This window comes from Dasypus novemcinctus, chromosome 2 (assembly GCF_030445035.2).
Source record: "Dasypus novemcinctus isolate mDasNov1 chromosome 2, mDasNov1.1.hap2, whole genome shotgun sequence".
Lineage (NCBI taxonomy): Eukaryota > Metazoa > Chordata > Mammalia > Cingulata > Dasypodidae > Dasypus > Dasypus novemcinctus.
In genome coordinates, this window is record NC_080674.1 from 122,303,181 (window position 1) to 122,326,392 (window position 23,212).

The following is a 23,212-nucleotide window of genomic DNA, read 5'->3' on the forward strand; positions in this document are numbered from 1 at the left end:
TTTGGCACAAACATGGCAACATTTTGCTGAAGGAATTTAGAAATAACCTAACTCCAAAAATGCAAATGCACACGTATTTGATGAATAACACATGGAGTATATAACTGTTCTGAACACTTATTAAACCCTAACTTACCCCAAATTAGGATTTCACAAAATGTTCACTGACATTTCTAAATTATTATTAGCCACATCATCTCAATGAATGCATTTCAATTCTTCAAGAAAGGCCCTTTGTTTCAGAAAAATGGTTTTAAAGCTACTTACTTTGCTACAATAAACTTCTTCTGTGTGTGATGTGTCTATGTCAACAGTATAAATATGGTCCCTATAAACAAAGAATAATTAATACAAAGTCAAACACAATTGACAAACACGACAGTCAAGACAGTTCATTTTCTGTTGAATGAGTTATAGCTCATGCAGGGCAGATAAAGCTATATACATGTAAAAAACAAGACATCCACATGCAAGGAAATGGAAAGGGCTCAGCCTACAAGAGACGCCCCTGGATCACATTCAGCACCTTCTGATACATTGCAACCCTACGCTCTGTGCATATATGTAGTTAGGGAAAAGGGTCCTGAAAGTTGAATGGGCCCACAGACTGGACCGCAGATGGTTCCCATGCCCTTTAAGTATCTTCTAATGCATGGAACAAACACTTGGTATTCAACATGCCACATTTGCTCAGTAAGGGAGTTAACAAAAAGTTAATCTCTGTCTCCATCTCTCTTTAGAAAATATATTTCCAGCTTAGCTTTGATGATTTGATCGAAAAGATGGAAGGGAAAAAATATGATAGAGGTAAAATTATTTCCAGAAGCTATTCTTTTCTTCACATGATAATGATCAATTAAGGTCTAAAATGTACTCAAGCTTAAGTTTACATTTCTTGCTTCTGTTCACCTTCATGTTTTGCTGAGAATTTGGTTCTCTTTACAATTTGCTGCCAATCTCCCCTTGGAAGGGGAGAAATAGAACCGGCAGCTCAGGTGTGGGGCTATATTTAACATCCTCTTCTGTGTGAGCTGAGTACAAGGGCGTTTTTGTCTGGTATTCTGAAGAAAGAAAAGACCGACACTCAACTGGGGAGATGGGGAGCTAGTGAGGGAAAGCAAAACAGCTCATTTTCCCTTGAAATAACATTGACTTTTTCTAAAATGCAGGAAGTCCTGGGGTTGGAAAATTAGCTTTCAACCAGGACCTCAAACCTCTGATGCAGACTTTCAAGCCTCCCTCATTATTTAAAGAGAAGAAAAAGAAAAGAAGAAAGGAAAGGAAGGAAGAAAGAAAGAAAGAAAGAAAGAAGGAAAGAAAGGAAAGAAAACAGAACAGAAAGTAAGAAGAAAGGAGGGAAAGAAGGAGGAGAGAAGAAATTATCTATCAGGATTCACTTCTTGTTCCTTTCTTTCTTTTTTTTTTTTTTTTCTTCTATTTCCAGATCTTGGGAAATCTGTTTGCTGCTACTTTTAAGGAAAGCACAGCAGAGTAAAAAAGAAATAAAAAGAGGCTCTCTCACGTGAAAAATAAAGGAGGGGGCAGGGCAGTTGGCTTAGAAAATTCCCTGCCTGTTACTGAACAGTGACTGTGAGTGTGTGTGTTTAAGGGAGGTGAGAGGGAGAATGGAAGCCTGTTTTGTAAATTGCTGAATTGGGAAGTTTCTTCAGACTTCAGTAGGGTGCCAGAACTGCCCTGCCCTTTAATTTCAAGGCCATTTAATTGCATTCGTCTATTACTTGTTTGACTTTATTGGTGGTGCTGTGGTGGGGCTCATTATTGGAATGGAATTGCCTATTTTACTTTGGTATCAAAGATGACTCTAGGCTTTTCCTTGCCCTGCCGTCCCTCCAAATTTAAGTGGGAGCTGAATATATGAATTGTAAATTAACAACTGATTAATATGCATTGGCAACTCCTCAAAAAACTCTTGGTTTGTCCTCTTCTGGCATAGCCTGTTTATGTTAATTAGCAGTTAAGAGATTAAAAAAAAAAAAGAAGAATATACAAAGTGGATAATAATAAAGCAGAACTGAAAGGGGTTCTTGCCACCAAGCCTCACACAAGCCTGGGGTTCTGGATGGGACCTGGCTTCCGATGTCTGACACCAATTGTCTAGAAGAACTGGGAAGCCGTTTACAAATAGAATTCCATGAATGAAATCTCCTTCTGGAAAATGTCAATCTTTTTCAATATCCAAAGGTCACTTTGCCCCAGCAAACAGAAACAGCACTTTATGGAGTAAACCACAGACCAGAGTCGGGGCTTATTCCCAGCCACCTGTGTGTGTGTCCCAGAAGTCATATACTGCTCTTCCTGAATTAAGTCATTTGAACACAAACTGACTTAATCCTAGGACTTCCTGCTACCCCCTCCAGTGAGCAGCACTGAATTGTGTTGCCATGGTTTGAGCTTGGGGGAAGGACTTAACTTCAAATTGTGTTACTTGCTGCTTGGGAACCTAGACCTTTCAGGGCATTGGTGGAGCGGGGCTCCTTCAGCGATTTTCGCAAGGGTGCGTTTTGAGGGGAAGGGGCTGAGTGTGGAGCAACAACCAACATGTCACTGAGAGGTTGTTACACACTTGACCTCTAGCTGGACAATTCTGCTTCATCATCTTAAAAAATGAATACGTGTTTTCTTCTTTTTTTCCTCTACCTTCTATTTCTTCTTCATTTTCTTGAGGTGGGGTAAGATGTAGGCTAAAACAGTCTTGGTTTTAATGAGCTGGGATAATGGTCATTCCCGCTTGCCCTGCAGTCCACACCAATGCATAAACATTGGGCACAAGCGCTGTCTGTTATACCATTTCCTTCCCAGGGAAGCACTTGCGAAGTTAACAATTCACAGATTCTTGACTCAACCAACTTCTCACAGATCCTGTGGTTAATCATTCGTTTTGACAAGCCTTTAGATCATCAGGTACAAGTGTAATCTCCTAGCTCTGCTACATTTAGGAAGCTAAGAATGATATTTAACAAAGAGCTGGTATTCTACTGGAGGGCTGGTAACTGAGGATCTTATTGGAATGCTTTTTAATGAATACACAATGGTTATTTTCTTGGGCAACAGCTATTAGAAGTTTATTACCAAGAAAAACAGTACCACCTCTACTGTTAAGTAGGCACGTAAAGTAGGGAGTAATAGCACAGATTCTAGAACAAGAAAATCACGGCTCAAATCCTGCCTCCACCATCTTGGCACAGTCATTTGAGTTCTCTGTACCTTGGTTACCTCACCAAAGACATGGGGATAACAATAGCTCCTTCTCCTAGGGTTAGTTTGAGGATTGAATGGGTGAACATTTATAAAGGTCTTACAACTATTTTTGCAATTTATATAGCACATACAACTGGCACATGTTATATATGTATCTGGGAAGTAAAATTTTTAAATTGTTTTGGAATTGTTCTCTGTGGCCAAATGTGGGGTACCCTCAGGATGTTTTAAAGTAGCCAGTGATTTTTTTGCTTTAGGTTGCAGAACTGGTCACCTCAGAACATCTAAGTGCTTAAAAAGTATCAAGGGCTGTTGCTATTTAGCTGTACTTTCCTTATGCTCACAGGGCAAGTATCACAAACAAAATCTCTGTTTCATCTTCTGTGTGAAATGATTAACCACTCCAGACCCAGGTAAGCTCACAGAGGAACTCCACAAGACAGGTAGTGGCCCTTGTTGTTATTCACTGATAACTATTCTGATTGTGCTACACACTTAAGAAATGGGAGGATCATATATTGTTGGAATCCCAAAAGATTTCATTAAGATAATCTAATCCAATCCCTCGTTTGACAGAGGGCACTTGTGACCATAGAAGTTGTCTTTCAGCTAAATTGAGAGCAGAATTCCAGTAAAAGGTTAAATCCATGTGATCCTTTACCATGTCATGGTATTCTTACCATGTCATTCAGCCCTAAGATATGATCTGGCCTAATGACATTTCCCTAATAGAAGAGTATTCTCTTAGTAGAGCCAAGAAAAAACCCTTCCAAAACATATTCTATTTATGCTTTCATTGGATGCCATTGCTTTTCAGTTTTAAAAAATGGTATATGCTATATATTCATTGTGAAAATACAGATAAGTTTAATATACACACACCTACATTCACACTATATAATACATGTTTACACATTCAACTCCATTTAATCAATAGGATTCAAAGAATGAAGCACTCTACTGGGTGCTTTAGTAAATATTTGCATATATATTCAAGATAAACAGTGGGTTATTTGGGTGTAAGCTCTAAAATATGCAATTATTTCTATCTAAATCCACACAAAGTTAACATGCAGAAAATCTTGCAAGAAGATTGCTTGACAAACTAAAGTAGCTTTTAAATGAAATAACACTTTACCTGGGAACCTCTAGATATTTAAAATGATGCAGAGCTGTTGCATTTAGGACTTTGGACCTTCAGATGCTCGGAAGGCAGATGCAAGGAACAGGCCACTCACCTAGCAGCAATGTAGAGGGTTCTATTCATGATCATAATCATCTGGATGTCCAGTCTGTGCCTCTGTGTGGTATTCCGTCCTGGCTTGTGGCCCACAAACACCGGATACTGTTTTGTATCTATGCAAAGAGAAGATAGGGCAAGAGGGGCGGGGGGAAGAAATCAAGCCAAGAAATGGCAGGGAAAGGAGGGGAGGGGAGTGAGCCACAAAACAAAACCAGGTTTAAGTCAGACCCTGCCACCATTTTCTGCCCCCAAATGAGTCTGTTATTCTAGGAAATATTATGATAGAAAAGGACTTTTTCAGGCTAATCTAGTTAGAGTTTCATTTCCAGAGGATAATCAGCCTGGACTTAGATTTCTAAGTACCACAATTTCTGACTTGTCCCTCCTTCTGGGGGTTAAACTTGCCAGTGAACCCTTTGCATGAAGGTGCTCTTTTCTTCCACAGTTTTCTTTTCATCTTCTATAGAGTGCTAAGCCCAAGGGGCAGTCTGCCAAAGATCTTGTCTCAGGACAAAACTATTTCAAAGCAGCCTTCCCATCAATCACCACAAAGGCAATGTGGTCTGGAGGCAAGAGCCCGCGTCCAGGAGCCAGAATAAAAATACAGTCTCCACAGGCGCCCAGTTGGAATAATCTACTATTGACGGCAGCTCCGCTAGGTTGGTTGGCATTCTAGGAACTGTGGGAAGTTCACCCTTGAGTTAAGCAATTGGCTAATCTCACAGAAATGGGGGTTTTTGACAGGATAGGGTCAAACTGAGTGTAGCCAGTTGGGTGATCTGGAATTTTCCTTGACTTGGTGAGTCAATGAGTATATTTCTCTTTTCCTATAGTTCTCTTTGGCTAAGAAGGCAATTTGTAATAATATCTGACCTTTAGAAATACCTACATCTCAACATCTCTCTGACTTTAAACCTACAATCCCCAAAGCATTGGCAATCCTCCAAAGAAACTGAGGAGGAAAGAAAGATGAGTCACATTTAAAAGGCAATTGTTTTCCAGGGGGGTAAATAACGAATAGAAACCATTCACAGATTTATGCTCAGACCCCTACACTTTAAAACCTTTTAGTAACTGAGCACTATTCACAATGAGTATCTTTTTAGAAAATTCCGGTATATTTTACTCACAATCAGGCTTGGTATCCACTGTTCTGAAATTTCATTTACCCATTTACTCACCAAAGACCTTGCTGAAGCAATTCACATCTCTCTCCTATCATGGATTTGGGTGATTGTTTAAGTATGACTCTCAGCACTACATTTGGGCCAGGGACCCTTCTGTACTGTGGCACCAAAGACAGAAAAACCTATCTTGACTTGAGATAAAGAAATGCTTATTAAGTTTTTGTACCTTGAGTTAGGTGGATGCTGCCACTTTGAGAGTGCTGGCCCTGAACCACACAATTTGGTCTTTAACCATGTGTTTGGCCTTTTATTCTCTGTTTTGTATTTCAGTCTTGTCTCCTCCCCTTCAAGTAGAATTATCTTCTTTTTCAATCCAGAGCATCCAGCAGTGAGCTGGGCGTGATTGAGTTTGTTAGTTTCCCAAATGAATGTTAAACACCCTTTGTCAGGTTACTCAGTGTTCGTTTTGGGATAATTACTGGGAAAATTGATATTTGGAGGAAATGTTCTCTTTCACTTTTACTATGATAAAATTCTGGCTTCAGAGGTAAGGAAAAAAAGTTATATATTGGCTGATCTGTCCAATACACAGGTAGGACTTTCCTCTCTTGAGGTGACAAGTGAATTCTTAATCTGGCAATGACAGAACATCTTAGTTTTTAAATTACTCCAAAATAGCCTTATTATTTTTAGTTCTTATCTTGAAACATCTGTATATTAATTATATATGAAAATGTGTAAGACTGGCAATACCCAAATGATAGTGATATTCTCTCAAACAGCTAGTTTTAAGTCACAATCATGGCCTCCATATAGTACTTGAGACTTGGCCAGAGGTACTGAGGAAAGTTTGAATACTTACATACACATCTCCACAGTAACATTTGATGATGTTCTGTAAGTCATCACACCAATTTGACTTTAATTATCCAGCTTTGCCATCCACATGAGTTAAATTGACTAACAAGTCTCCTGTTTTAAAAATAATCTCTATTTTTATTCTTTGATGGCTGACGCAGGCTGACGCAGGCTAACGTGTCCATAAAGGGAGTGAAAGTGAAATTGTGGATACTCACAGTTGCCATGCGAAATACTGATTGGCTCAGAATCTTCTGGGAAACCAGCCCCAGCAAAGTGTAGCAGTGTGAAATATAGCAGCAAGGCTTCTGACCTCATAGTAGTTCAGCGGAGAGACTTTATTTCTCTACTTCACCCTGCCAAAGAGCAGAGAAGGGATATTTTTTTTTCTTCAAGTCAGCTTTATTCAACTTCATAAAATGAAATGGCCTAGAAGATAAATTCAAGAGAAAAAGGGCCTCTGCTTCCCATCTTTTCCATTGTTCATTCACTGATTATTGTGTTTTACGTAAGGAACCTATATCCATGGCCTACTGCACTCTCCCTCCCCTATGAATCTGAGCCCTTTTGGAAAGTGTCTCTCAAGTTTCTTCCAAACACACACATCGAGATTTAGTTCTTTTCTTCTGAGCTTGTCTGAGGCCATTATGACTAACTCAGAAACTCTACTTTCCAAATAAAGTGGACAACTGAGAAGCATGTTTTTTTAAAAAATCATTTTAGGGATAATACCTTTCTTTTTTTTGCAGGTTTACAGAGATCAAACATTGCCATCCTCCAGACATGTTTTGTTTGGCCAGTTCAGTATCTTTAAAAAAATTGAAGTAGTTGTCAATGTTACAAAATTAGGAGATTGCTGATTATAATTTAGATTTTTAGCTTCTTTTAAAAATCAAAAGATCTGTTACACTGACCAAAATGACAGTTTTCCTCGGGCACCATGCAAAAACCCCAAAACACCACACACATCTAGTACTGGCTCTGTTTACTCATTTTCATTTTCATTTACCTGCTTTAATCCCCCCTCTTAGTTGAGATTCCGACTCTGGCTTTAATTCTATAGTGACCTTAGACAAATAAAGTCACACAATCTCTATGTTTAAAAGAAATAAGACAGGCCCTTTCGGAAACCCTATGAAGAATACTATAGGGAGGATATGAAACTAAATCCTGAAATGGTATTTTTGATTTAAAAAATTCTCTCTCTGTACTCTGAAACAGTAGTGAATAAAAATGCCAGAATATAGTTTCACACCCATCCACATTTTCTTAAAATGCTCTTTGGGTGTGGAAAAATTCTCCTAAATCTTGGAAATAAAAACAGTCCCATGTGGGGCTGTTGGAAACAGTGAAAGAAGACTCATGATACAGTAAATATCACATAATTTTCAGGCATATTTCAAGTAAGTGTTGATCTATCAGAGAAATTAATGTAAAATGGGGATGTCTTTTCATCTTCCCAGAGTAGTAATGCTTTTGAAGTAGCCTGCCAAAAATTATCTTTTTTGAACAAAGCTATTTCACAGTAGTCCATCAATCATTTAAGATTTGTGTGTAGAAGTCAAACTTAGTAACCTAGACATCTTTAAAAGTTAGTTTGGCAAAGAAGCTTCTAACCTGTGCTTTTTAGAACACCATTTAATATCGGATACCTATGTCTCTCTTCTGCATGCCAAAAAAAGCATTAACAAGTCCCGAGTGTTGCATTGCAAATTATTATTTCACAGACACAGTTGGAGCTTAATCATTTCTTCAACTAAAAAGTACACATTAATTAATTTGCTTTATCTCAAAAATCAAAGAGGGGGAGAGGTTGAGAGAAAAGCCCTAACCAATTCCGTATCTCCATCTCTGATGTGCAGATTAAAATTAAACTTTAAATGATTGCTTTTTCACAAGGGTACTCCATTACCAAGAGATATGAGCATGTATTATAGACAGGTTAAAAGCAGTACTCTGTTTATTCATTTATTTGCCAGTTCTCCATATTGTGGAGAACCTGAACCCAAAGGAAAGGAGCTCTGAGGTGCTCCCATTTGCTTCTCATGGTAACTGTTCAGTATCACATTGAAGGGCAAGAATCAATAACAAGAGTAAGTAATACATAAACCAGACACCAGCCAGCTGTTACATTTTAGATGAGAAAGCATATGGGGAAGAAGAGGTAGCATGCACCATGGTCTCCAGGGCAGCATTATCGTGTGAAACAGAAGCATATTATAGCAGAGTTTGCAACATGTAATGGAAGCATAAGCAAAAGGTTGATTCTCATTCCTTTAGAAATATTTGGGAAAAAGTGTACTTTTAAAGATTAATTTTTCTTGACATCATTGACCAATGAGTCTCTATCCTTCTACAACAGCATTCATCGGTACAAATGTCTTACAAACTAAGAGGAGACAAACTCCTGATACTTTATTATATCTCCAGTTTTAATTCTGTTTGTCTTAAGATTGCATGGGTCAGACACATATGGATGAAGCCCAGAAGCCAGCAGGGAGGACAATGAATGTAGAAGAAATGTATTATGCAGTTCAGGGGCTTCTTAAATCCCATCCACAGCAAAGATCATGGCAGACATGGGCCATTTCAATAGCTCCAAGTTTACAATAGGGCTGCAAGGAAAAATAGCTGTTTTATGTGTCTTTCTATCATCATATCATCAGGTAGTCAACATGGATACCCTATAGGTGAAAATGTTCTGGCTGTACTGATTAATCTTGGCTAGTCCACATGAACACATTAACATTTTCTTTAGCTGAGATTTTGATGCATTATTCCCTTCCTATTCAATCTTGGGTCCTAACCTATGTACATATGTGTGTGTGTGTGTATATACACAACAATACAGACATGCACTAGCCTGGGAGAGCAGAAACAAACAAGAACTTTCTAAAACATAAGTTTCAAATCCTTGAGCTAGCTAACTGCTGCAATTAAAGAGGTTGTTTAAGAAAATTTCAAAACTTTGAAAAGTGCTACCCACATAACAGCATATTTATAGGGAGCTGCCCACAGTTGTTGATTTCCCTGTCTGTGGCTGTGCTTACATAGGCTAAATGTGACTTAAACTTAAGTAGCTACCCAGAAAATTAGATAAGGGAAGACTGTCAATATGAAGGATTCTGAACAAAAACATTTACTTCAAAAGTGAGCTTATTATGCTTGAATTTTTCATAAAAATGGTCTCAGCCTCCTACCTTTCTTAGTATGAATAGAAATGGCTTTTGGAAAATACTTGATTTCTACAAATTTATAATCTTATTCTAAGTCCCAAACCACAAAATGCATGGAAAACATCAGGAACATTCTTAATTTTAATATGCCTGTGCTTGGTGAATTTATTAGGTTTATTTAGGTTCTTCAAAAATTATGCAACTTGAGTTTGAGTCAGGTGGGCAAGGTTTGTGCTGAAATTTCACACACTCTGAGTCCAGATAAAAATGCTTTTTGCTATAATTTCCCCCTAAAGTTCTAGACAAAATTGAATACAAGGCGGCAGACTTGGCTCAGTGGTTAGGGCGTCCGTCTACCACATGGGAAGTCCGCGGTTCAGACCCCGGGCCTCCTTGACCCGTGTGGAGCTGGCCCATGTGCAGTGCTGATGCACGCAAGGAGTGCCCTGCCACGCAGGGGTGTCCCCTGCGTAGGGGAGCCCCATGCTCAAGGAGTGCTCCCCGTAAGGAGAGCCGCCCAGCGCGAAAGAAAGTGCAGCCTGCCCAGGAATGGTGCTGCACACACGGAGAGCTGACACAGCAAGATGACGCAACAAAAAGAAGCACAGATTCCCATGCTGCTGACAACAGAAGAGGACAAAGACGACGCAGCAAATAGACACAGAGAACAGACAACCGGGGTGGGTGGGGAGAGAAATAAATAAATAAATAAATAAATCTTTTTAAAAATTGAATACAAGAACTGTAATGCACAAATAGTGGTGTGACTATAGACTGCCATGAAATGAACTGTGCCAAATTAGCATTTGTGAGATAATGTACATAAAAATTGTTGCCCTCACTAAACGTTTGTTCATTCCTCCATTGAGAGAGTAAAATATGCCTTCCAAGAACTTTCCTTGGAATTCTGTAAGAAATTCTCAGGTGGCCCTCACATGAGCTCTGGGTGCCTATTGCTTAGGGGGAAGAGAAGCCCATGTCCAACCCCCTCCAAGTCACTAAGCTTCCAGTCTCTGATGGGGTCCACAGGGAAGAGGCTGCATTATCTCAGGACACTGATAATTCACATTGTGGCCAGGGGAACAGGCTTCAGGTATTCCAGACTGAGGACCAAATAATAGAGTTTGTTTAAAAGAGGTCTGTCTGAAAATCTTATGAATGCATTCAGGCTGATAATTTTTTTAGTAATTCAAATTTTTTCAGTAACTGGAGCTTCCACCTATCCCAACCCCTACCTTCCATGCCCTTGTCGCACAGTAGGTCATTGTGTCTGCAAAACATGGAGCAAAGGGGACATTAGTGGAACTGGAACTGATTATGAAGTCAAAGAATGAGGTCATAACTTGCCACATCTTACTTTTGGATCAACCGGGTTGATTTTATAAGAGCCTGAGGGTTAGGAAATCATGACAAGCCCATGCAGAGTACCACTCATGCCTACCCCTGAAACAGGTTCTAATCCTCTGCTGGCTAGTTTCTCATACCCTGCCCTGAGAAACTCTGTGGGGGTTCACAAGCTGGTAGTACTTGGGCCAAAGCTGGCTCACAGACAAGAAAAAGCTGAAGAAAAAGAACCTGACTTAGATGCCAACATCTAGGGGAAAAAAAGAGATTCAACATCCAATTCCAGATTTCTGGCTTCTTGAAAAAAAAAAAGAGAGAGATCCCACTTTGCTGGCCCACATTCCACACAGCAGCACTCTGGAGCTGAGAGGTGGCTGTCTAGCCCTCATCAGTTAACTTTCCCACCTCACCCATCAGTCTTTCCTGGCTGATCCCTGCAGGCTCTGAGGGAATCCTCTCTGCCATCCAGGTAAAGAACACTGCTGCTGCAGCATGAGTAGTCCGCTCTTTTTATCATCATCTGCAAGTTTCTGTGTAACCATTTTAACAAGTGACTCGATAACTACACACCAATGAACCAACGCCATTTGTTTTAAAGACTCCTAGGGCTGCTCCACAGAATGCCGGCATGTGCAGCCACAGCAGACAGCGCTGGGATGCGCGGCCCAGTGGTTTTGGCTGTATCTTTATAACTTGTGCCTCATTTGGTACCCAGGACAGCATCATCCGGAACCTTGTCATCTAACGAACGTTTTAATAATAAGTAGCAATGTTGAGAAAAATGTAAATGGAAACTTGCAAATGCAAAACGTTCTTGTTAACTTAAAGTGTGGCCTTGAGATAAAGAAGAAATTACAGTAGCACCACTTTTTTTTCCATAAGGAAAATTATTTTACTATCAGGTGCCAGTCATTCTTTTGAAAAGCACATTTCCTACCTACATCAACGGAAGTTTGAAAGGTAACCAATAATTCACACTATTAGTAGAAGGAAAGGCAGGATCACTCTCTGACCCTGGGCAAGTCACAGAGTCTCTCTGGCTCCCAGTTTATTTACTTATGAAATGAAAGGATATGGAATCCAGTGGTCTATAAAACTCCTCTGGGCTGGGCGATTGTGCTACTGTAGAGGGTACTGCCCCAACGGAGAAGGGCGTGGATATGTGATAGTGGTTGGGGAGGACAGTACATGGAGTGACTGAGCCAGACCATTCCATAGTAACACATTCCCAAGGCCAAGGACACCGTCTGGAGGTGTGGGGTTGGGGCCAGAGGAGTGAGCGGCCAGAGCTGAGGCAGGGTGGGACCTGGAGCTCCAGGCACCATCCCTCGATCTGGTTTCTTTGTCCTAAAAGGCAGTGGGGAGTGCAGCTGGATCCTGGCTGTTGGGAGGTCAGGCATCTAGGATTGCCACAGAGCGCCGGCAGAAAAATTCTGTGCCCTGCATCTGCACAAGTGCACACTCCCAAGTGAATGGGGGCAAGCTCATTTTTTCTTTCCTGGTTATCCTCAAACTGCATGTGGTTTGGAAACTCTAGGAGTCATCAGTGTGTCCCTGTGTGGTTCTCTTTGTGACAAACATGAGGGTGGAACAAACTATCAGTGGATTGCGGTGGGCACAGCCTGAAAAGTTGCGAAAAGTTCATCAAGCTAGAGCAAAAAAATCACAGCATCTTCCACTGTCTAGTCTTAACATCAGAACAAAGTTCAAGTCTGAGAAGTAGTCCTAAACAGGCCAAAGGGAATGCTCTGGTTACCATTTAATCACAATCGGTCTTTAGTTGGATTTACACTAAATGTAATAGTTCCATTTTTATTACTTGAGATTTCTCACCCCATCATCTTTCTCTTTACAAAGTGACCGTCTTTAAAAACCTGACTTGAAATTGGTTAAAAAGCTCCTACTTGATGTCAAACCATTGCCAGTAAGATGGGGGAGCTGAAAGCAGAGGGTCAAAACATGGGGTTTGAAAGATTTCTGTCCCACCAACTAGCTGTGACCTTTGGCAAAACGCTTAAGCCCTCTAAACCTCAGTTTCCCCATCGTTACAGGGAGTAAAATGTCTCAGATCTGTTGTGAGATGTACATAAAAATTGTTGCCCTCACTAAACGTTTGTTCATTCCTCCATTGAGAGAGTAAAATATGCCTTTCAAGAGCTTTCCTTAGAATTCTGTAAGAAATTCTCAGGTGGCCCTCAAATGAGCTCTGGGTGCCTATTGCTCAGGGGGAAGAGAAGCCCATGTCCGACCCCCTCCAAGTCACTAAGCTTCCAGTCTCTGATGGGGTCCACATGGGCGAGGCTGCATTATCTCAGGACACTGGTAATTCACATTGTGTGATTTTTAAAATGTAAATCACAACACTCACCCTAGTGAAGAGGAAAATAATAATGTGGAAATGGGGAAAGCATGGGATGGGAGTGAATGTTTACTGAGCACCTTCTATACATTTGGTATTCTTTTCCTCAATCATCACAGCAACTGAGGGAGGTAGGACTTAATATTTCCATTGTATACATGAGGAAATTGAGGCTCAAGGAGGATAAGGAACATGTCTAGGCAGCACATTTTGATTCAAACTCGGGTCTGTATGACATCAAAGCTTATGCCCTGACCCATACATCAATGAAAGGGGAACAGAAGGGAGGATGGAAAAAGAGAGATGCTGGCGTAAATGGAAATTGCTCTTAAGTCTTAAGATAATAGTTGACTATAGGTTGCTGCATCTTTCCTTTAATGGACAGAATGGCTGAAAGTCCCTACTGACTTTAGGAATAAAAGTCCACAAAAGAAGTGCACAGTTGCTTCCAAACATGTGGGCATGCAAAGGCTCATTCCACTTTCTGGCCCTGTATTTGCAGGATTAAGGTGATAGATGCAAATGCCTCCCCAGCACAATTTTAGAAGGAATTGATTATCCCGTGACACCCCTGTGTTAAATGGAACTGATTGCCTGCTTGCAGCCTCCTCAATAGTGATGTTTTAAAGTCAATGCATCATAAAGACAGTGTCGATCATAAAGGGTAAGAACCAGGCTGCCTGCTTGGGAAGATAAACAGATGTGGACATCCCTCTGGGTCTGAGTGAGGGACCTCAGCCTGGAGAAAGGAGGGAAGCAGGTGTTTGTGTGGAGAATCCAGCTTGCTAGATGGTGGAGACCTGCCCTACATAGATCTGAAATGCTGATGTTTCTTGCATAAGAGAAAATTTAAAGATTTAACTCGTGTCTAAATAGCACGTGCCCTTCACTGCCTGGACATCCTGTTTCGAGGCCTGCAGCAGTAAGAGGATGCTACTGTCTATAGACTGCACAGCTAGACCAAAGGAGAATATTTCCCAAATAGAATATTTCCCAAATGATCCTAGTTGTAAGCTTTGCTGTCCCAGTCTTCAGGAGCCACATCAGCCTCCTGTTTGGTGATAATTTGCATTAGGCGTAAAGTTCACCCAAATGAGAAAATAGCTCTAGCCTCTTAATAAACATAGAAGTACCCATTTCGGAGGGCAATGACACAGACCGAACTTCAACACGTTTTTGAGAATGGTGATGGCATTCAATGAAGTATAATAATAAATATTGATTGTATAATAGATGTTCCATTTTAGATCTGGAACCACTGTCACAAAGGAGCAGACAAGCAGCAGTGAGTTTGGAAGTCCTTCTGAAACATTTTTTTTCTTTGGAAAAATAAGGGTTGGTTTATACTCATCTTTTGAGGTGAGAAGGCAAATCGTCTTTCAGGTAGTTCTTTGTTAAGGTATTTTTCTTTCTTTCTACTGCACTTTCTCTCTCTCTCCCTCACACACACACACACACAACCTAAGCCAATGCCTTCAGCACCTTTTGCTTGGATGTTTCTGATACAGTCTAATGACTCTTTAGGACTCTGCAGCTAGAGTCATGACTTTAGCAGGCCTGAAAGCATTTTGACAAAATTCATCTTAATCTCAAAAAGCTGCAGTGATCCCAACCATGTTTACCCATGTCACACCAGCTTTTTTACCATCTTTTAAAGCTTGTTATAGTATTACTGCCCCAGTGGCAGGAACAAATGCCTCCTTCATTTAAGGAAACTGAGGCCCCCCAGAAATGAGGTCACTTGCTAAGTAGTGTACAGCCCAAGAGTAGAAGAGCTGAGCTGCAACTGAGGACTCCTGACTTCTCCACCGAGTTCTTTCCCTGTATTATGCTGCATTCAGAAAGAAGCCAAGATTCACTCATTTCTCCTTGGCTTGCTGCCTGATGTTCATTACTTCCATTGCCTGATTTCCATCTTACTGACTCCCTGATCTCTACTGGTAGCCAGGCCCTGTCCTAGATGCTGACTTGAACAGAAATGGAAAAAAAAAGGTCTTTTCCCAAGAACCTCTGTTCAGTGGCTAAGCCCAAAATCTCCTGTCCATTGTCCCAAAATAGAACATATAAACAGCAATTATTTCTCAAAAAGAAAATAAAACTCTATTTTAAAGAATATTTTTGGAAGGTGAAGGTGTTGCAGAGGTATGTGGGGTGGGATAGTAACCAAAGACTTTCCATTGGAGAAAACCTTGGATAAGTGCATGGCCATTTGCGTTGGATTGTTGTGGCGTTAGCGGGGTAGCGGGGGGTGGGGAGGGGGCAGGTGGAGCCAGGACATTTCAGGGGGAAGGACCAGGTCAAGAGGATGGGGTGTTTAAATGGACAATTCTATGCTGATTGCACTGTTGGGCACTCAAATGAGACTACTTCACTCTCTGCTTAAGGAAATTCAAAGATTTGTCTCAGTAATTGATAAATTTTTTCACTTTGCTCAAAGTTCAGTTCAAGGAATTATAACTGAGAATTACTTTGTTCTTCTAAGAACATGACAGAAGGAGAAGTGGAGGAAGAGAAGAAGTTGTGACGTAAAAGCTCAGATTATTGGTGTACTTATTTGTTCTAGGTGGTCAGTATGTGGGTTATTTTTACATTATTATCTCTAGTTGTCTGGACACTTGTAATTTCATTTAAAATGAAATGGGGCAAAAATAACATGTTTAAATTGAAGGTACTTGTTTTCAGCCCTCAGATATCTGCAGAATGTCTTTAAAGGGAGCAAACTAGAGATATTAATGGCTAGCGTTTTCCACAAACCTTTCTCAAAATCCTAAATTGATTTAAAATAAATTGAAGCAATAGCTTCCCTTTGATGGGGATGACTCTCTCTAATAATTCTTCTCTCTCCTCTGTGTCCCCTCAGTTCAGTTACACAAAACAGCATTCCCAGCCACAGTACTAACTGTCCTGACTCTCACTGCCTGGGATTCCTCAGGCTCAGGGATGTGCTCCTCCCCCAGAGCGGAGGGGAAATCAACAGCACACATGGCACATGCAGATATCACATATAACATGCAAGTCTTCTCTGAGCCGGGAAAAGCAGCCCAAAAGAACGGGGAAAAAAAAACCCTGTGAAAGTTTTGAGTAAAACCATCTCAAGACCAGAAAGAAAGTAAAAAGACATTCCCTTGAATTAAAATTTTTCAAATCAGGTTCTCCTTATGCACTCACTGAATGTCACCTTTCACTGTATTCTCCCTTTCAGTGAGCTCGGATGCTTTCCCAGTGCTGTGAAAGTCAAAATTAGAGTTAACATTTGACTAAAAATTTCTAATTATACAGTAGTCAAGAAGAAAAAAATAGATATCATTTAAGGGTATGCCCATAATAACGCATGATATTGCTGACTGCTGCTTATCATCAGCAAAATACCCACAAAACGCACATACATATACTTGTACACACATTTATGTATGTCTAGACATATCCACAACAGAAATGAGATGGAAGCATTATATCTTGAATTTTTATAGTTTTCTTTTACTCTTCAGGAAATTTTCATTTATCAAAAGTTTAAAAAAGGTCACTTTTCTGTCCCAACAAGCCAGGTGAAATTGGAAACCCACACATTTAAAATTTAAACTTATCAGAGAAATTGTCTTTATTGACTTTGCTCATGTTCTTTACTCATAGAAAGTGACTTATTAAGCTGGCTTGATTTACTTAGGTGGTTTCTAAGGCAGTTATCAATTTCAGTTGGGGCAGAGGGGAGAGGAAGACACCATTCACCAGCTGCCTCTTCGTAAATCAAAGTAAAATCCAGCGACACCACTCCACTCCAAAAAATGTGCATGTTTTTAAATTCAAAATCTCCTCCTTGAAATGAATAATGATTTCTCCAAATATCCTGAAAGATACTCTTCCTTAAGGCCAATGAGGAAAGTTCCAGGAAATTATGGGTTTGTTTACATGTCTCTATCATTTAATGGCTTGATTCTTTACAAAGGTGCCTTTAAAGGTCACTGCACAGAAACAGGATTTAAAGTCCTGTTCATCAGAAAGCAATTGAGCATATGGAAGTGGCTAGCATCTGCATTAACTATTTTGGTGACTGAAGTTGTATTAAATTTGTCTTAACCCTCCTTTAGTTGGAGAAAAACAGGAATTGCTTTTCCCCATTCTTCCAGATCTGGATAAGGCAAACTGGCTTTAGAAATACAGGTACACAATCTTCATTTGCAATTGCAAAATCCAAAAATACTCTTAAAACCAAAAGCCTTTTCCTACTTATTTGGTGCCAAAACTTGACCTGCACTGACATAAGATCATTTATAGTCTTTGTCTCTGTTAGGGTGAATATTTATATTCCGCTGCAAAAATATTAGTGGGTTGATTAAAGGTGCTGCCCCACACCCCACGGAATATATATATCATGTCACTAACCTAATATCCGAAAATTTTAAATTCTAAAACACATCCAGTCCAAGGGATTCAAAAAAGAGATTGTGGAACTATATGCCTTTATCCCTGAAGAGAACAAAAGTGGATAAAAAGAGAGTAAGAAAGAATTTCTTTACAGACAAATTCCCAACACTGATTTTGTTAAATCCAGGGGCTCTCTAATTATTACATGCTGTGTTGTAAAATTCTCATAGAATTTTTTTTTTTAAATCTGATTTCATTTATTTTTTTTAAAATATGCCCAAGTATACTCGCAAAAACAACTCGGAGAGGAGGAACTGCTGAGTGAGTTACCTATTGTTAGTTTCCTCTGTTGTGGGCTCATAATGACAGGTGTCCAGGCTCTTCTCAGTGAGGGACTGACAAGAACAGGCTTTGCAAAATGAGTGATGCTCTCAAAGCAGATGCAATCTTGGCAGAGAGGGTCTCAGAGCCCCGCCTGGGTAAGCAGCGACATCCGGCACAGCAGAAGTGACTACCCCGCCAGGCTTAGCAACCCCCCTGCCTGGGAGAGCCTCATTTATCCTCCCATCTGACAGCCAACTGCAGGCAATTCAGTATTCCTCTCTCTCTGTCTGTCTTAAATGGGTAGACTTCACGGGATTTTTTTGGTGTGCGTAGTTGGTGGTGTTTTCTCCAAGGGACTGTCCTTAATGTAATCTTTCTATCCCCCAATGGAATGACCCTGGTAATGGCTTTTCCAATCCATTTAATCAGAGGGAATTGTCAACAGATCATATCTGCCCTCCCCTTTGTTATATGTAGCTGCCTTTCATTTTCATTTCCGAATATCTGCAACTTTCTTTGTGTGAATAACACTAAGAGGTTTAGAGATTAATAAATAAAATAAAGGATCTGAATTTCACCAATATTTTGGGAAGATAACTGTTATTTTGGGCAACAGATGAGGGTGGCAGAGAAGGAAGACAGGCTGTCCTTCCTCTCAGAGAGTCCTCTCCACTTTCTGTCCCCTGGTTTCCTTCTCACAGAATAGACATTGGGCATCAGCACAATGGTAACCAGTTCTAACTCTGAGATAAAAGGGAGGCAGATGATTCATCTCTGATAACCTGGACACAAGGTTAATTACTGCAATTCAAATTATCTGAGAGAAAGGAACACATGGATATCATCAGTTTACCCTGAGTCTTTTCTAAAAAAAAAATCTCAATTCCTGTAATTAATAGCAGAGCACACAATCATTATAATTACAATCTCTATCAGAGTGACTGGAATCAGAAGGGAAAGTGAAATTATCCAATAAGTTTAAGTGTGACAAGCAGAAACTGAATTAAAGTGCTGAGGGTCAGACTAAAGAGAGACGATAAATCAGAGACATAGATGGTGGGAGCCCATGTCCAGCCTGGCAGACCTGCCCAGGCAACTGGACACACCGGGTTAGCACAGAGGTCCCTGCACATATGTGCTTGCTTTGCTTTGGGAGGAACTGGAGGTGCAGGATTTGGATAAATGGCCCCAAAAGCTCCTCAGCCCTGGGTACTGGGAAGTCCAGAGGTCCACCTGGGTCACTAGTTTTACTGGTAAGGACCAGAAGGTCTGAGCAGTGAGACGGAAGAGACATAGCTATGGAACACATGGAGAAGGAATAATGCATGAACTTCTTTGTGAACAGGAGATTCCCCAGGTTCACTTTGAATAACTAAAAGACTAGGGCAGAATAATTGGCTTCTCAAACCTATCTTCTTCTCATTCAGTTAACAGTGTTATGTCTCCAAAGAGTAAAAAGAAAAGTCATTCTGAAGCATTATGCAAGAATAGGCAGATATGTTCTTCTCATATCTCTTTAACCAGCCCTTGCCAGCATCACTAAGGCATGGAGGAAAGGCTGTTTCCTCCAGAATCTTCAATGAGGATACAAGATGCCAAATGGAACCTGGGCAAGATTATCCCAGCTGGAGTACTGCTTACCATCTGAAAAGTGGGGAACTCAGGATGTCGTCTCTTCCCACATGCAAAAGGTGTATTTGAAGGATTAATGGGAGTCATTATCAGTAATTTATTCCATTTTTTAAAAGTAGTTTTATCCCAAGGGAGCACTGCTTCTGGACATCATGGACCACTTCTCTAATGTTTCATGAGTTACTGGAGAGAACATGAGAAATACTGTACAGATGTGTAGGCATTGCCAGAGAATTTATTTCCAATTTTCAATAAAATACAGAAACTGTGTTAGGGGTTTGCTTTCATTCCTCCAGTCGTTCATTCTAGAGATGAGTTTCTAATATGTGGAAGGCACTGTCCTGAGACAGTGGGGAGTACAAGGTCATGGGTTGGGCCCTCAGGGAGTGTCCAGGACACTCAGGAGATAATCCATAACTGGCAAGAACAAAACAGAAAGCTATGTAAATATCAAAACAAAACCAAAAAATGCTATTAGTTCAGAGAACTGAGAGACAATATCCAGATATTAATTCTACTACCAAAGCACATGCAAAATAGTTCATCTCTCTCTTTTACCCAGTGATCATCTTATTTTAATCCACCATCCAATTCTGCCTGGATTACCACAGTAGCTTCCTAGTTAGTCTCTCTACCTCCACTCTGTTTGCCCCCACTTTAATCTCCACATAGGTCAGATCATGTACTCCACTGCATAAAGCCCTCCAGTCACTTCCCATTACATCTGCAAAATCGAAACTTCCATTCCTGGACATAATAGGCGCGAGCTGCTACTCTGACCCCTCATCTGCCATTACTTACTGTGCTCCAAGCCCTCGCCTCACCTCCCTCAAAATGCAAGTTCTCGCTTTTCTCTTCTGGACTTGCCGCACTTTCAGCTTGGCACGAGCTCCTTCTCCCTGCCCGTTCTTCATATAGCTGGCTCCCTGTTTTCATGCAGAACTCAGCTAAAATGTCACTTCCTCAGACAGGACTTCCCCGACCCCCAAAATAACCCAGTGTTCTTTTTTTACACCACTTTATTCTAAATCTCTGCATTGGGTATATCCCTAGTTGGTACTTTCACATTTATATTCTGATATTCTTATTTGCTTTTGTCTGTTCCTCATGGCTCCATAGAAGCAAGCCTGTCCATTGAACACTATAATCTTAAATTCCAGAACAAAGACTTGTGCACAGTAATTAAAAAATAATGGACTAGTGAATGAAGGAGCATCAGGACAACTTCTGGCAAATCAGTGTTAAAATAAGGAAAAGAGGAGGTGAGAATAGGCATTTTCAGGTATCTGAAGAGAAACCTAGGAGACAGATGAGTGGGCATAACTAAGATCAATGGGTAGTCATTTTAAGATGATTTCTGCTCACATAAGAGTGAACTTTCTAGCAGTCCCCAAAACATAAACATGGACCAGCCTAACTAAGGGGACAGGGAGGCCAGATGCAAGCTGGACTGGAAGGAATATTGTCCAGGTGATTCAGTCATCCGATGTGGGGCTAGACTAGACAGCTTTTAAGGTCCCAATGGATAGACTGATTTCATAGGATTCTTGGATCGTCTGACAAGTTCTTCCTCCCATGTTCTGAGGAAGCATGGCTTGGAGCAGAAAGCTACATATGGTCCTGCAAAATCTTGCTGTGGACACAGCTCTTGCTGGCAGCTGCCCATATAGGTCTGTTGATGAAATAATGTGGCTGGACCAGAGAGAAAATTCTTGGGCTTTGGCAGGTTCCTAGCTCGACCTGAAATGGTTGCAACCTAATGAGCACCACAGGCAATAAGCAGGGGCCTTTTGGGGCTGGGGACAGCATTCATACAGCCCCTCCCCTGCTTCTCACCTCTGCAAAGCTCAGGGGAAGGCTAAGCTCTGGCTCTGTGGCCTTCCTGAGGATGAACATTATCCACTGGCTCAATTGCCAATGACAAACAGATCCCAATGGATGACTTAACTCCCCTCTTGTCTCAAATCCCTTCCCAGTGACTCATAACTTTCTCCTGACACCAGAACAGCTGGGCCAGTCAGCTGGAGAGAAGACATACAGATGTTTGCTGGCTGCAGTTCAGATGGGCTGTGGGGCTCTTGTCTGCACACTCATCCCAGAATCCCTCGGTGGCTACACAGGGTGCTGTTTCCCCCTCTGCAGACAAGGGGTGGGTGGGGACAGGACTCGGCCATGACCCTCTCTCATCTTCCAAAATCTATCTGTCTTTGGGCTGACAGCACTGAAGGGCCTCTTCATTTGCAACTTGGAGAGGTTTGATCTCTTTGGGGATGTTAGGTCCTTGAGCCAATCCATCTGGAGAAGGGATGGGAGACAGTACTCTGGTCAGAGCGCACCACCCACCCAGATGTCTAGGCTTAAAACGGACCTCAAATTAGAGAACGTGTGAAAGGCTGAGAGACCTTAATGTAGCGCCAGGAGTAGAGTGGGCAAGGATGAGATGATCTTTGTTTCTGAGAAAATGATTTAAAACAGAGACTTATGGGCCATCCAGTAACATAAATTGAGATAAATTGATTACATACCAGAAAAAATGTGAAATATTTGTGTAAAATCCTCATTAAAAACGGCTTACTTAGGCAACATCTTGAACACTGGCAGTACTTGTTAAATATTTGTTGATTTTGATTCAAGGAGCTTGGAGTATTTTTAAATATCAGCTCATTGAGTCCTAAGCTGATTGTAAAAAGGGCTATTTTCATTAATGAAAATGGAAATTAGGCCAGGATTGACTGATTTTTACAAAGTGTGGTGAATATTTCAGTTCTAATATATAAGCAACTAATAATAATTATTGTTCCTGGGAGAGGGGGTCAGATGTGGGAAACTCATTTTTTATGGTGCACTTCTCTTAGGTTTTTTTGAAATTTTTCTCTTGTGCATCTGTTTCTTATTTAGAACAAAACAAAACCAGTTATTTTTTTTAAGTCTGTGCCTCCAGCAGCAAACCTGGAACTGAGGCCTACTGATACCTGCCAGTTCCCACAGTTTTTCCCAGGATCCCGAACCCTCCCAATATGTTCAGCCAATAGTAATGTGGAATATGGGGCAAGGCAGGGGACGTTTATAGCCATTGTGATGTTGGTGGTGACAACCCTAGTTCATCTGTGACGTACATGTGTGCATATGGAGGCCGGTAGCTTCCATGGCACCATAAACCTGTCTGCTTACCTTGTGAATAGCTGCCTAATTTATTAGCTTACATATAAAAATGTAGCAAACTCAGGAAGGCAGGACACAGTGAAGTCAAATACTAGGAGTAAGATGAACTCAAAACAAATACTCTTCATATTTTTTATTTTGCTTTCCATAGACTAGATTCTAATTCTGCATATGGAAACATTTTTCTTTTCTTTATTTGCATGTTCATTTCTGGGCAGGCTCCTGTCCTCATCTGTGTTCTCTGGCTTCACTGCCGTTTCTTCACATTCACCTTCCACGGCAACACAAGGCCGTGGAAACACTGCTTCTGAAGCAACCCTTTTTCTCTGGGATTTTTGTCTCAGACTAAGAGGGCAGATGAGCTAAACTTGAGAGACAGAAATCAAGACGTCATCAGAAGAGTGGA

At 40.8% G+C, this 23,212-nt stretch overlaps 1 protein-coding gene across 13 annotated transcripts in view; it reads right to left on the reverse strand.

Annotated features, from left to right (window-relative positions):
• Window positions 1-23,212, reverse strand: part of SEMA6A (semaphorin 6A) — a 125,522-nt gene that overhangs the window by 54,063 nt on the left and 48,247 nt on the right. For 7 of the 13 annotated variants that reach the window (XM_004467268.4, XM_004467265.4, XM_004467263.4 and 4 more), the window contains exons 2-4: window positions 6,666-6,803; window positions 4,458-4,575; window positions 268-328 (exon numbers count right to left, since the gene is read on the reverse strand). In XM_004467268.4, coding sequence (XP_004467325.2) covers window positions 268-328; window positions 4,458-4,575; window positions 6,666-6,765 — 279 coding nt within the window. In that variant the 5' untranslated portion in view covers window positions 6,766-6,803. Of the gene's footprint in view, window positions 1-267; window positions 329-4,457; window positions 4,576-6,665; window positions 6,804-7,179; window positions 7,256-23,212 lie in introns of all 13 variants that reach the window. The other 6 variants (XM_058277432.2, XM_058277477.2, XM_058277391.2 and 3 more) reach the window with 1 other exon arrangement.